The sequence below is a fragment of the Tachysurus vachellii genome, chromosome 10 (genome assembly GCF_030014155.1).
Source record: "Tachysurus vachellii isolate PV-2020 chromosome 10, HZAU_Pvac_v1, whole genome shotgun sequence".
Taxonomy (NCBI): domain Eukaryota; kingdom Metazoa; phylum Chordata; class Actinopteri; order Siluriformes; family Bagridae; genus Tachysurus; species Tachysurus vachellii.
The window spans coordinates 23,275,491-23,290,241 of NC_083469.1; the positions used below are offsets into that span (position 1 = coordinate 23,275,491).

At 37.4% G+C, this 14,751-nt stretch overlaps 1 protein-coding gene across 1 annotated transcript in view; it reads right to left on the bottom strand.

Moving 5' to 3' along the window:
• LOC132852872 (brain-enriched guanylate kinase-associated protein) overlaps positions 1–14,751 on the bottom strand; it is a 35,769-nt gene that overhangs the window by 4,200 nt on the left and 16,818 nt on the right. The window contains exons 5-6 of the mRNA XM_060880367.1: positions 6,675–6,782; positions 79–162 (exon numbers count right to left, since the gene is read on the bottom strand). Of these exons, the coding sequence (XP_060736350.1) occupies positions 79–162; positions 6,675–6,782 (192 nt within the window). The remainder of the gene's footprint in view (positions 1–78; positions 163–6,674; positions 6,783–14,751) is intronic.

Sequence of the window (14,751 nt, forward strand, 5' to 3'; positions counted from 1 at the left end):
ATTATTGTGAAAGCCTTTATTTCATCTTGTATGGCAGGTTTGGAAAAATAGCGCAAGAAGTACAATTGTATACAACACCTTGGACTGCATCTTGGCTCTGTAAAGGGATTTTCCACAGTGCAGGAGTTGAGCTACACTGTTGCAGTCCTTCTTGTACAGGTCCTGTGGGAAAGCCGCACATCAGTACTGTGTCCTAGCAACGGCACTTTCTCTGAATATTAAATATAAGCTTAATTCTAGGTTTATGAAATATGCCGTTGTGACTGGTCACAACCTATTTACAATTTTTACTCTGTGCTAACTAAAATAATCCCAGTCTTATATATTCAAAGGATTTACTCTTATACATTGTCATGAAGTTTTCATATTTGCATACATATACATATTAGCGTTGTCGGAGTCAGAGAAAGGTTGTGTAACTTTGTTTGAAAGGTGCTGAGGACAAGAATGATGAGGCAGAAAAAAAATAAATGCAGCAAAAAGAATTTTTTTATTTTGTATTAACATCCAGAACAGATTTTTAGACAAACTAACAATCATGGAATGATGGCTGCTTTATAATTATTTATATAAAAAAAAGAGATTATGGCAGAATTGGCAGAAGTTTTTAGAACCACATACTGCAATTAATTTTCACTGACTGATTGGAGACCACTGTAGATTAGATTAATGCACACAGATCCTTCTATTTGTGTGAAACTTGAGATTTATTTAACAATTTATTAAAGACGTTTCCAGTGTCAGTACTTGTCAGTACAATGTATTGTACAGTACAGTATCGGTCATATCTAAGGTTAAAACTGCTCCTGTATGTGTTCCACCATGGTGACAAGTGCTGCCCACCTTAGAACTGACTAGAAGGTGTTCAGAGATTCCTCTAAGTAAGAGGAAACAATGTTCCTCTATATAAAGTGGCATGTTGCACCTTTAGGCCATGGTGGTCCTTTATATACCTGAACTAGTGGGCCAGCCCTTATAGCACCACTGGGCATAACAAGGAAAGATCACCCTTATTGCATGCTACATGGTCAATTGGTTCATTAAACCAATCGACCAAAAAAACAAACAAACCCAGGATTAATCGCAAGCAGCTCTCTCAGATACACTTTGTAATCCACTTCTAATACATGTTCCGTTACAGCCGGCAGTCTCTCAGTTTTATACACTGTCTTGACAGCACATAAGCTACATATCCACACATCTCCAGTGCCTTTGTGTACCTTTGTTGCCTGCTCACCTAGCTATCACTCTCCTATCAAGAGCCACTGCTCATCAGAAAAAGCTTTGCGTCTCCAGTGGTTGAGCTTGCATCCCTCTCTCACTGAGATAAGGAGGTGTCTCTCTCAGTGTTTTTTGGGGCTTAGCTGTAGGCTGTAACTTCTGATATTGCTTTAATTCCTTGTGCTGGAATTTGATCGGCAAGTGTGATAATGTCAGCTACACATTGGGGTGTCAGGAGGATTTGACATCCTCAAAGAATCTAACACAGATGAAATTCAGCTTTAGGAGGATTTTTTCCCCATTAGGATTTTTTTTTTTTTTTTTTTTGCTTTTTCCAGCATTAGGAGGATTTTTGTTTGAGCAGTCATGGACTAAGATGTGAGAACTGTAATGAACATCATTTTGTAAAGAACTGGCAGTAGTAGTAAATGTTGCACATTTGTGTATAAACTCTGAAGAAGAAGGGCAAAGATGAGAATGTGATTTTGTTGAAGGAATAAACCAGTTCAGACATGCACAAGAAGGTTTCTAGGCTGTTTGGTTGAGATGAGATGAGATGCCAATCAGCATACAACACATTTGTGGACTGAAGAAGGAAACCGGTCTTGAGGTTCCCCCAAAGCTCAGGAAAAACATACAAACTCTGAGCACACAGTGCAGAGGCAGGAATCAAACCCCTAACCCTGGAAAATGTGTCTGGACTGGAGGCCAAAATAAAGCCACCAATGAAGAATCCACCGAGTTTCCATGTTACCTGTAAATAAATAAAGGCAAGCAAAAGAAGAGACAGAAAGTGTTGTGAAACATTAAAGAAAAAAATCCCTCTCCCAACTATTTTCTGGTGCTCTCAAACTCTTTTTTTACGGTGGCCAAGAAGTGCAAAACACATTAACAAATCCGAAAACAAATTAACAAATCCCAAAACAAATGAACAAATCCCAAAACACATTATCAAATCCGAAAACAAATTAACAAATCCCAAAACAAATTAAAAAATCCGAAAACACATTAACAAATCCAAAAACAAATTAACAAATCCGAAAACAAATTAACAAATCCCAAAACACATTAACAAATCCAAAAACAAATTAACAAATCCGAAAACACTAACAAATCCGAAAACAAATTAACAAATCCGAAAACAAATTAACAAATCCCAAAACACATTAACAAATCCGAAAACACATTAACAAATCAGAATACACATTAAAAAATCCGAAAACACAATGACAAGTCAGACAACCCAATGGTAGGGTATCGTTTTTGAATGGAAACTTACCGATCATTGGACAAGACACCTGTCACTCAAGATATACAGGTATGGAATCTTATGTGTAATGTGTAAAGTTCTCCGTTTAAATATAAGAAAATAACAGAATTAATCCACAGTAATCCATTCCATCCATCCATTCCAACTTTTCCCTGCGGCAGACTGTTGAACTTCATGTATACCTTGAGTGACAGGTGTCTTGTCCAATCACAAACTATAGCAACCGCTTCCGGGTTGTCTGAAATGTCGTTGTGTTTTCTGATTTGTTAATGTGTTTTCTGATTTGTTAATGTGTTTTCTGATTTGTTAATGTGTTTCGTGCACCGATTCAGACAACCCGGAAGCGGTAGGTATAGTTTGTGAATGGAAATTTACCGATCATTGGACAAGACACCTGTCATTAAAGATAAGCAGGTGAATGAAAGGTGTCTCGTCCGATGATCGGTAAGTTTCCAACTATACCAACCGCTTCCGGGTTGTCTGACTTGTTAATGTGTTTTCGGATTTGTTAATGTGTTTTCGGATTTGTTAATGTGTTTTCGGATTTGTTAATGTGTTTTCGGACTTGTTAATGTGTTTTGGGATTTGTTAATGTGTTTTGGGATTTGTTAATGTGTTTTGGGATTTGTTAATGTGTTTTCGGATTTGTTAATGTGTTTTCGGATTTGTTAATGTGTTTTCGGACTTGTTAATGTGTTTTGGGATTTGTTAATGTGTTTTGGGATTTGTTAATGTGTTTTGGGATTTGTTAATTTGTTTTGGGATTTGTTAATGTGTTTTGGGATTTGTTAATTTGTTTTCGGATTTGTTAATGTGTTTTCGGATTTGTTAATTTGTTTTGCACTTCCCGGCCACCGTACTTTTTTCTTCTGTTGCTTGCTTTCATTGTTCAGTTTATTTCTGCAGCCACTTTAAGATAGGTTTGTTAAAATGAGAGACAACACAACAGATCAAAATGTATAAGGAGCTTATAAACATGACTCCTGCACTTTCCAACTCAAACACCTACATCAGCCAGCTTGTTGGTAATATACTGTCAAGTCATTGACAAATATCAAGTCATTGTGTATCATTTATTAAAAATGTTTGCATACAGAATCTTACTACGGACAAAAAATGTACCTCTTCCTTACTTTCTGTAGCTTTTCTCTTTTCGCTCATCACATTTTCTCTCTCTCTCTCTCTCTCTCTCTCTCTCTCTCTCTCTCGCTTCCCTAAGCAGTTCAATTTTCTTTGAAAAGACTGCACCTTTTCTAATAGACATTTAAGAACATTATAGATAAAGCTATGCAGACTTTAGCCATGCTAAAAGTAAAGCTATATGTTAACTGCGTTAATAAGGAATATTATCCTAGAGGAATATTATAGTATTTTAACTTTATGGGGTAAATAGAAAGTTAGATAGCTTATTACTATTACATCTTACTAACACATATTACTATTACATCTTACTAACTGTAATGTAACTAGACTAGAGCTGTGTAGCTTGGTAGCTATGTTACATGCAAGCCATAACACAGCTGTTAAATGTACATTTTTCTTTACTTAATAAGCTACCAAGTCTATGGGATATAGAAAATATTATGCAAAATGTTATCTTACCTGAAATATTCCCAGTTGTTATGCTGGATAGATGGAAAGTGGAAATCCTCTGTCACTGCCATTTCCCACTGTGAATTAAGTTTGTCCAGAGATTCTCTGACAGCTTACTTTTCCCAACTTAATACTTATTTTTAACACATCCATCCGACATCCATCTCAGCAATTCACTCCGTACCACACGATCACGACACTCACGTCAGAGCAGGACTGCTTTGCGCCTGATTCATATTCACACTAATTAACACTAGCATGTGAGTCACGTTTTGTACATCACTCAGTGTCCAGCTTTTGTTTTTGCTTGTCTATCCTTGCATGTAATTTATTTCTTGTTCATCTTTAGGCCTTGCCATGCTATGCTACTTTCTTTGCTTGCCATTTGTATTTTGTGTGCTTCACCTGCAATAAACAAGGTCTGCACACAAGCCTGTTTAAATTAAAAATAATGATAGCAGTTTATAATTGAATATGTGCACAGCCACTGTAATGTATCTCGGTCGCAAATTGGACTTTTCCTCTGAGCCGAATCCATTCCGTAGAATGTTAAATCACTTAAGTCTTATTCCCACTGGGTCCCTGAATCCAAGACAGATGTCATCTGCACTCAACCTACAGTACCAGCCTCTGACCTCAATCATTCTTATTGTACCCTACAGAAAATTATCACTATCCCATACAGTCCACCTACTGTCATTCCCCCTGGTATTTATTTAGAGTCAGAGGGAGCTGCATTTCTTTTCAAAGGGTGGCTTAGGACATAGATTGGTCTAGACATATGGCATTAAAGGAAGCATGACCATGAATTAATGAGTTTAAAAAAAAATTGTCATTCCATGGTCCCATAATTCTTATAAGAATTAGCACAAGCCAAATGATGAATAGTTACAGCAAGTAGAATGGTTTAGTGGTTTAGCTTTTCTCTTTGACTATATTTGTATCCAATTAAATGACCATGGCTCTTTATAATCCCAAGCAGTCTGTTTGTGTTGCACTTTTATGGTACAGGTAGACAGATTTTGTGATGGAATTTAGCTTTTTTTTTGTAGTCAATATCAAAAATACATCCTCATGCTTGTTCACTAGCAACAAGTAAGAGTCAAATCAGCTGAAACCCATCAGGGATGTTAGTACAATATGAACACATCATAAGACAATAATTTGCTTACATTTGCATAAATTGCTATTTTAAGTGCTTAACGATTAGGTAGATCTTTATATATGTTTTAAGATAGATAAGGTGCTTCTTGGAAGTTCATTCTCTCAAATTGGTTCCAAGACAAAGAAGAGTCTTAATGTATGTCTTCCTTGTACCTTGAGAGATCGTGCATCCAATCAAGCAGTTTGAGGTAGGGGATTAACTGCTGGGAATGAGTTAGTAGTCCAGAATAGTCCAGTCTTGAAAATGTCAAGGGAATGAAAATGTGCCTGAGTAGCCTTGTATTGAAATGATCCCCCTGATGTTGTAAAATAGAAACCTGAATCAGAGAGACAGTTTATTGATATGCAAGGCAAATCTGGGGGCAGCGACAGGTAGATTCCAAGATATTAACATGGGGAAACATCTCTTTGTTTCTGGATTTTTGACCTGCCATTCATGAGTAGATCTTATGCAGTCTGTGCAGAAACATGAATGTCTGAAGATGTAAAAGAAAGAATGAGTTCAGCATCATCAGCATAGCAGTGGTAGGAAAACCCATGTGAGGATATAACCAAGAAAATGGGTATAGCAGGAAAATAGAAGAAGACTGAGAACTTGTGGGATGCTACTGGAGAGCCTACATAGAGCAGATGTGGAGCCCCTCCATATCTCATAAATTCCAAGACTTATGTAGAAGGACAAGAGAGTCTTGGGATTTACCTTTTTGAAGGCTGCTGGAAGGTCAGCGTGAAACTGATGACTGCTTGGCTGATGTAGTGGCATGAAGATTCTCAGCAACGGCCGTAAAAGCATATATCTTTGAAGCCATACTACTGAATCTCTATTAACTTTGAGTAAGATAGAGATACAGTTGATTATAGGCAGAACGTTCAAGAATTCTATCAAGAAATCAGAACCTGTTATGTCTGAATCTGTTATGTCTGAGGTATCCAGAGTCAAAAAGGTGTGCATTTTTATTTGCACAGTGCTTGAGTACTGTATGTTGTGTTTAAACCAATAAATGTGAAAATATATTGAGTCTCTTGAATATATAAAGTTGCTACATGGTGCCTAAAGGATGATTTCAATGTTTAGAGCTTTCACTTGCAAGGTACAGTTGCAAAAAAAAAAAAAATTACTAAACGTAATAAATGTCACACCGGGAGGAGGACGACAGACCCATACGCAGGGTAGCTTCAAATAAATGTGTTTAAAAACTAAAATACATAGAACAGGAACACAGACGAACTAGATTGGACAAAGGACAAGGAAGACACTGACGATGATTCAATGACGATGTTAAATAGACATGATAATGAATACATGGGGAACAGGTGTGTAGAGACGGGGAGAAGCAACCAAGGGTAGGGATGACACGTTACACGGAACATAAACAGAAGCACATGGCCAAAAGTCTGGGCTGAACCGTAACAATAAATTACTTACATTGTCTTCTCTTAGCTTTTTAATAGTGATCTTGGCCTCCGTTAAATGATTGTTGAGTACGATGATCTCTCGACTGAGTGTCCTTTTCTCCTCTTCATATTGCTGTATCTAAATGAAAGACATAAATAAATATAAAATTACTTAAAAACACAATCTCAATTTTAGATCAATTCTGGTTTGCTGTTTTTGTCAGACACCATTGTGGCATGCAGCTCACATTTTTATTGCAGGGTTTATTTAATTTCCTCTTCCATAAATCTAAATTAAAATCACACACTCAGTTTCTAAATGCAGAGAATCCGAGTACTCAGAACTGTAATTAAGAATGTTATAATTTTGATACAACGGTGCTATATAAAAGTGTTTATGTAATCATGGGGGATATAAAACATTCTGTTAAAGAATGTGGGAGTCAAATCTGCTTCATAACTATATATATTTGTCATTTTTTAACAAAGGCTAGTCATGTAAAACTGATGTAGAACTCTTTGTTGAACTGAATATTGGTTAATCGTTTAAGATGCCAGTATTTGCATACAGAAACGAATACTTAGGTGCTCAATATCGTTACTTTTCTTTCTATTTAACCTTTATTTAACCAGATTGGTCTCATTGAGATATAGAATCTCTTTTTCAAGAGAGACCTGGCCAAAATAGCAGAACAAATTAAATCACACAATTACAAAACAAACAAAAAGGCAAAAGACAACTGAAGTGCATTTCAATTTAAATAAAAGTGCCATTAATTAAAACATTTGCAAGTGTGAATGGACTCATGTTCTATAGATTTAATATAATGTTTAAAATCATTTAAGGAAATTAGACACTGTAGCTTTAGTAAAAGCCTTTTTGACATAAAAGCCTTTTTGAACAACTCTGTCCTAGCTTGAGGAACATTTAATGAAATAATTTTCTGGGACCGTAAACCATAAGTACTCTGTACAAAAGAAAGAAATTCGGATATGTAGCCTGGCAGCCTGCCTATAATACCCTTATATATAAAAATATAAAGGTGAGTAAGCCAGCGATTTGACAGAGAGGGCAAATTCACTTTGGAGTAAAGTGTACAATGATGCGTGAGAGGTCTGCAATTTGAAATAAACCTTAAAGCTCCATGAAACACAGCATCCAACATCTGAGGACACTTTGATGGGGCATTCATATACAACAGATCACCATAATCAATAATAGAGAGAAATGTGGCATCAACTAGCCTTTTTCTAGGCAGGGTCTCCGATTTTTGAAAACCAATGTTGACATATAAAATCACCAAAACCAACACACCCCTAACGCAAATGGGTCCCACCCCTGTATTGATAGCTCCGCCCACACATACATACGTAACCCAGGCAACTAATGGAAAGAAATGTGTCTTTATCATAGCTGAAGGGAAGAACAATACGATTGCAGATAAACAAACAAGCAAAAATGACACTCAAGCATAATCATGCAAAGGACGGCATATATTATATTATATTAATATATTAATATGCGGCCAACTTTACTTAAAGGTTCTGTCTCCGATATTTGAACGTTAAAACCGCTTTCTGCTAATGTCACACATGCGCACTGAACACTCTCTCCGCACATATTGACAAAACCCGCCCCTTTCTGCTCATTGGCTACACGTTTGTTTTGTTTTTTGTTTATTTTTCGGCCTGACTCAGTTTTCTGAAGCATTTCTCAAAAATCGGAGACCCTAACTTTAAGTTCCTGCTTGTTTTTGAAGTGAAATACATGCTTAACTAAATTCAGGTCAATTGATTGACTTGACCATTGCAGAAATCTATTTGACTTTTGAAGCATTAGGTGGTATCAGGGGCGTAGCACAGGATCGTGGGCCCTATGCAAAGATACTGTGTGGGGGCCCCTATTTCACTTTTTTTAATGATAATGTAAAATGAATAGCAATTAGTATATTAAAATTTGCATTACTATAGACAGGACATATGATTCAGTGATTTAGTAACCACTTGTGAATTACTGCCTTACAGCATTGAAGTATATCATGTATAAAATAGTATAACAACGTGTTATTTGCATTCATGTCAATGCAGCAGCACTGCATATCATATTTTGAACATAATATGTCCTAACCTTTAAAATAGATGGAACAACTCAATATCTTTTTATAAAAAAAATCGCAGTTTAACAATATTTAATTGAACTGTGTTTTATTTACAAATACAATCAAACATTAAACAATCAACATGGCATCCTTTGTGATGTAAAACATTGTAGTATTTCCAAAAAAAGAAGAAAAAGTGCAAATAGCACCTTGCCTCAAAAGCAGATCTGGCTAAATCTAAAAAAACAATAAACAAAATAAACAAAAAATTGGATGCTAATATTGACATGCACGGACATGGTCACTGTCCTAATGCCCATTGGCGGGTCTTCTTGTTGGTGAAATCACTGATGAGATCTTTAAAGTCCAATTTTTTTGCTAACTTACTCTCAATAGACAGAAATGCGAGACTATTTAGTCTCTCCTGAGACATTGTTGACCTCAGATAGTTTTTCACTAACTTTAATTTGCTGAAAGCCCGCTCACCTCCAGCAACAGTCACAGGCAGTGTGCAGAATATCCTTAAGGCAATACAGACCTCTCCAAAAATACTCTGTAGCTGCATTTTAAATCAGTTTCTTCTGGATTTGGATTTGCCAGTTTAAGAATGATTGAATCCCGCTGCTGATTTGTCAACTTCTGGGGCTCTGGCCATAATGCTGGATCAACACCTACAAACTGACAACTAAAATCATTTCTTTCTTCCTCTACCACGTTCTGCACATTATCCTTCTCACTGTCCTGTGGCTGTGAGGAATCGTTTGCTTCTGTTTCTACACCATCTTCTCTGGCCCTACTGCTGCCTCCTGCATCTACAACCTTCTCTTCCTGTGGTGTGAGTACCTCTGCAATACAGGATTACAATTACCCAGAGTCATGAAATACATGTCTGATGTTTATTCTACTATTTATTCTACCATCAGTTACAGTACATGATGTGCATAGTGTAAGAACACACAGTAAAAGAGGAAGTAATGACAAGCTTATTATATTTAAAGACAATTTTAAAAATTAGTAAACAATATTATAATTTCTGCACAAAAATGTTTTAAGTTTGTTGGATACATAAACAATTTATGGTTGTCTGACTACACCTCGTAGCTGACTGGGCTTACCTTCACTAACATTCTCATCACCTTGACCTGCAGTAAGAATGTTTGAATGTCTTTCTGTGGCTGTTTCTGGAACAGAGTGTTATGTGCTTAATTTTTTTAATTCATTCATACTTTGCCAGTTTTCAATTATATATACCATTATTCATGTAAAATGTTGGACCACGTTCATAATGTTTTGATGCAAAAACACACAATGTGCAAACATTGTTTTATATTCACATTTAATCTCTAAAAATACTTCTCACACTTTCCGTGTTACTTCAGAGATTAGTAGTATGATAAGAACATTTATCACATGCTTCGAAACAAGTTGTGTCTAATGGAAATAGAGACAATTGTGCAGCAACTTAGCAAGCATTTATTTTACTGGCTAGCACTGACTAAAACAGATCGACATTGTGCAGTGCTTTAGATCTCACCTGTTCTCTTTAGAAAAAAACTTGTGAGGAGTTGTTTTTCCTCATTTTGTTTTCGTTTTCTCTCCTCCCTCTGCTTTCTTTTCTGATAGCCAGATTTTGGTTTTGACATCATGTGCAATGGTGGCGTGAGTATCGGGTCTCTCAACACCGGCGGAACACTCACAAACTCCCCTGTATCATTCACCAAGTCCGTGCACTCTCTACTATCTCTCACAGCCAATGCGCGCTTTGCATCGATTCTAGGCAACCAATAAAATTATGTCCAGTCTGTGCATTGCTGCATGCACACTCAAGGTGGGAGGGGTCTATGTAGATTCGTGTCAAAGCAGCGGAGAACTAGAAGTAGCACATAAGCGCGACTGTCAAATAGATCGCGCAGATAATAAAATAATAGCATTAATACAGATTATAAAATGATCGTCGAGGGCCCCTCACATGCCAGGGCCCTATGTACTCAGCCTTTTCCCCCCCACTTATGACGCCCCTGGGTGGTATATGAGGTGGAATGCCTAGGATTCTTAGCATTTTCTTCCATTCTTCATACTCCATTTCCTATCATTCATCCTATCTATTCATAGAATGTTGTCCTAGAACTGTATTCATTCATTCATTCATCTTCTACCACTTATCCGAACTACCTCGGGTCACGGGGAGCCTGTGCCTATCTCAGGCGTCATCGGGCATCAAGGCAGGATACACCCTGGACGGAGTGCCAACCCATCGCAGGGCACACACACACTCTCATTCACTCACGCAATTACACACTAGGGACAATTTTCCAGAGATGCCAATCAACCTACCATGCATGTCTTTGGACCAGGGGAGGAAACCGGAGTACCCGGAGGAAACCCCCGAGGCACGGGGAGAACATGCAAACTCCACACACACAAGGTGGAGGCGGGAATCGAACCCCGACCCTGGAGGTGTGAGGCGAACGTGCTAACCACTAAGCCACTGTGCCCCCCTAGAACTGTATTATCTTTTATTATTCCCACAGATTATTTTAAGTGAACTGATGAGAGAATAAAACACACCTGGCTTCTCAGAGAAACTGTTCAAGTACTTTTGTTCCCATAAAAAGGGTTTTAAAAAGTAGTGTTTGGGGACAATCTCTCTGGTAATGAGAAAATATATGATGGTTGTGTGGCTATTTTGTATGTATCCAGTGAGTCAGTCAGTTCCCAAATCCCCAGTGAAGCAATTAGCTGCAGGTTGTGGTCTAAATTTTCTTCAAAACAACATCTAATTATCTCAGAAACACACAATGAAATGCCAAATGATGGCATGTCAGTGAGAATGGTCAGCTGAGCAGACTTCATAACACTGAATTGTTGCCAGGTCTGTTTTGCTGCTGCCTGCACAGATAATTTGTTTTTTTTAATATTGTCTCATTTTAAGTTTTTTTTTTTTTTTTAAATATCGAAAAAAGCCTTTTAGAAAAAAAGCCTTTTAGATTATAAAACGAAACAATTGTATAATGGATGATTAGAAGGGAAATATTTTGAACTTTGCTAATACAATAGGACCTGGTCCAAACTGAACCAATTAATACTATGTATGCAACCATGGGGGTGGGGTGTTGGTGGAGGGGTCACATTGGCTTGGGGTTAGCACATTTGCTTCACACCTGCATGGTTGGTGATTGAATTCCTGCCTCCACCCTGTGTGTGGAGTTTGCATGTTCTCCCTGTGGCTCAGGGATTTCCTCTGGGTACTCCGGTTTCTCACAAAGTCCAAAGACATGCATTGTGGGCTGATTGAGATTTACTGTTTGCACTATGTTGCACACCATACACTTTATGTGGCAAGAACAACTTACTTTAAGTCCTTAGCTTTGTGTTGTTTTATGTATTTCTGTGTTTTATGTAGCTCTGTGTTTGTTTTATGTAGCACCACTGTCCCGGAGAAACGTTGTTTTATTCCACTATGTATTGCGTCAGTTATATATGGCTGAAATGACAATAAAAGCTACTTGAATTGACTTATCTTGGCTAAATTACCCATAGGGTATGAATGGGTGTGTGCATGCAATTGTGGTCTGTGATAGAGTGGCATCATGTCTCCTGGAATTGCCTCCAATAGGATAAGAGATGTAAAGGATGGATGGATGGATGGATGGATGTAAACTGTGGCTATATGAACTCAAGTTAAAAGTCAGTGAGAATAATCTGGATACCTGAATAGAGTACGTATGTCGTGGTACGGGCTGTGCATCCAGCATGTCTCTAGGCCATGTTGATGATACAACCACCTAGTAGGCAGCCTCTGCTCAGACAAGGAAGCTGTTTCTATCTTTCCTGTGTGAGTTGTGAACTTCTTGATTCAGAGTAATACATCTGAGCCTCACGGTGAAATACTGTCATTAGAAACCACCATGCTGGGTGATGCTTTCTGCATTCCATGGCCAGCTTCAGCCCTTCAAGTGTGTGCTCCATGGGACTCCCATTGTTTAAGGCTTATCCCACACAGTCAGCTTGTAGACAGCTGAAGACATGACTCTCTGTAGTTAAGGTGTGTGTAAGGCAGTTTTGGGAGTTCTGGGAGTTTTGTTGTGGGTATTGAGTTAAGGGGAGTTTGTCCTGACCGTAAGAGTCCACATGGATTGGGGTAATATCATTAAATTTGGCACATAATTAACTGATGGCACACAATGTTAAAAATTAAATAAAATGTAAAGCTCTCATTTCACGGCTAAGGAGCATCCCGATGGAGGAAATGTTTTTGGTGTTTGAGATTAAATCAAAGCTTGAGGACATCTGCGAACATAATTTTACAGTATTAAACAACAGACATACATATAAAAAAAAAAAGATTTAAAAATCCAAAAAAAACTTTCATGGCCTTTCTGTGATTCACATTGGTGTGAGCCGGTCTAGAAACTGAGTTTGACCCACCTGACTTAAATGGAAGTAATCTTATTTATTAAGGAATATGTTTTATTTCATTTTTTGGGGGGGGATATTATGGGACAGATACTATGACCCCTTAAGTGGCATAAATTTGTTTAGAAACCACACTCCTTCCATGCTTCATTCCAGCTGAATTTGCAATTGCTGATTTGCAAATGCAGATTCAGCATACCAGTAAATTTCCCATTGCGTGTTAGACACATTTATGAATCATCATTGTGCAAATCACTTGATGCCTGAAAATATGTCTTCAAGAAAATGGGAAAAGACAGAAATTTCCACAGCCATTCTGCTTTTGTGACAAACAGAAAAATTGCTCGAAATAACTCCCTTTGTAGTTATAAATGAATATTCTCTCATGGTCCTCTCATCCACTCATGCAGATTCAGCATACCAGTAAATTTACCATTGCGTGTTAGACACATTTTTAAAAAGATATGTCAATGTCATTTATTTTCTTCACCTTCCATTTTCATTCAATGTCCATTTTTGGTTTGAGCTGCAGTGCGAGCGTTTTGCTTTGAAATATCTTTGCAGGGATTTAAAAGATGCTGCAGTCAGAATGAAAAGTGCTTCTGAGGCAGGTTCTTATACCTTCATATGAGGGACAGTAATTTGTTCCAGCAGGCGTCTTAACCTGGCTCCCTACAGTACAATTTTATTTGGCAAATTCTGCAAATATAGAGGAAGGCAAATGATGAGAAGGACACATTATGATTGAAATTAATCTCACTTTTCATAATTGTAGTGTGTTTCTATTTTTTGATATTATCTCTCTAACATAATGGCTTTTGATTCAACAAATAGACTGTGAAGTGTGAATATTTCTTGGCAGTTGTCAGCTACAGACAGAAAAATGACATGTTTTATGATGGTGGAGAAGAATCCTGTCAGTCCAAAATATCCCAGTGGGCCTTGAAATCTGGTGACTGTGAAGCCCATAGCATATCATCTATTTTAATTTCATATTTAATAAATTCAGTTGAGTTTTTTTGGTATAGCGCATTTAATGACTGATATTGTGGCAAGAAAAAAGTCCCTGAGATGATATGAGTAAGAAACTTTGAGAGGAACCATGCTCAGAATGGAACCTCATCCTCATTTGGTGACACTAGACAGTAAATAATATAAATGTAAATAATGCCCTTTCTAAAACGGTTTATAGTCAAGTGGAATTAAGCACCAGAGAGCTCCTCTTTAGGTTCTTTACAAACTTAAGACTAATTTCTTCCTGTCAAAGTCTTCAAATTTTCACTGATGAAGACCCAGAGAACAAAGCTGAACGCTGCAATAGCAGTTCAAAGATGGTGTGATAGTTTTCAAGTGGTTGGTTCTATCCATAGTATGGTTTATGACTAAACCAGTCAGTGATCCTACATGCCTCTGAGATTGAATTATATCCTGGAAGAGATTTTCTTAAAATAGGAAATCGAAATGTATTATGTCTGATAATTTGTTTCTCTGGACACCAGATAACTGGCAAGGGGCAGTGAAAAAAATCACCTGGGTACCTTCCATGTGGGCATTTAATATTTAATATAAATACATTTAATACTTCCCATAATA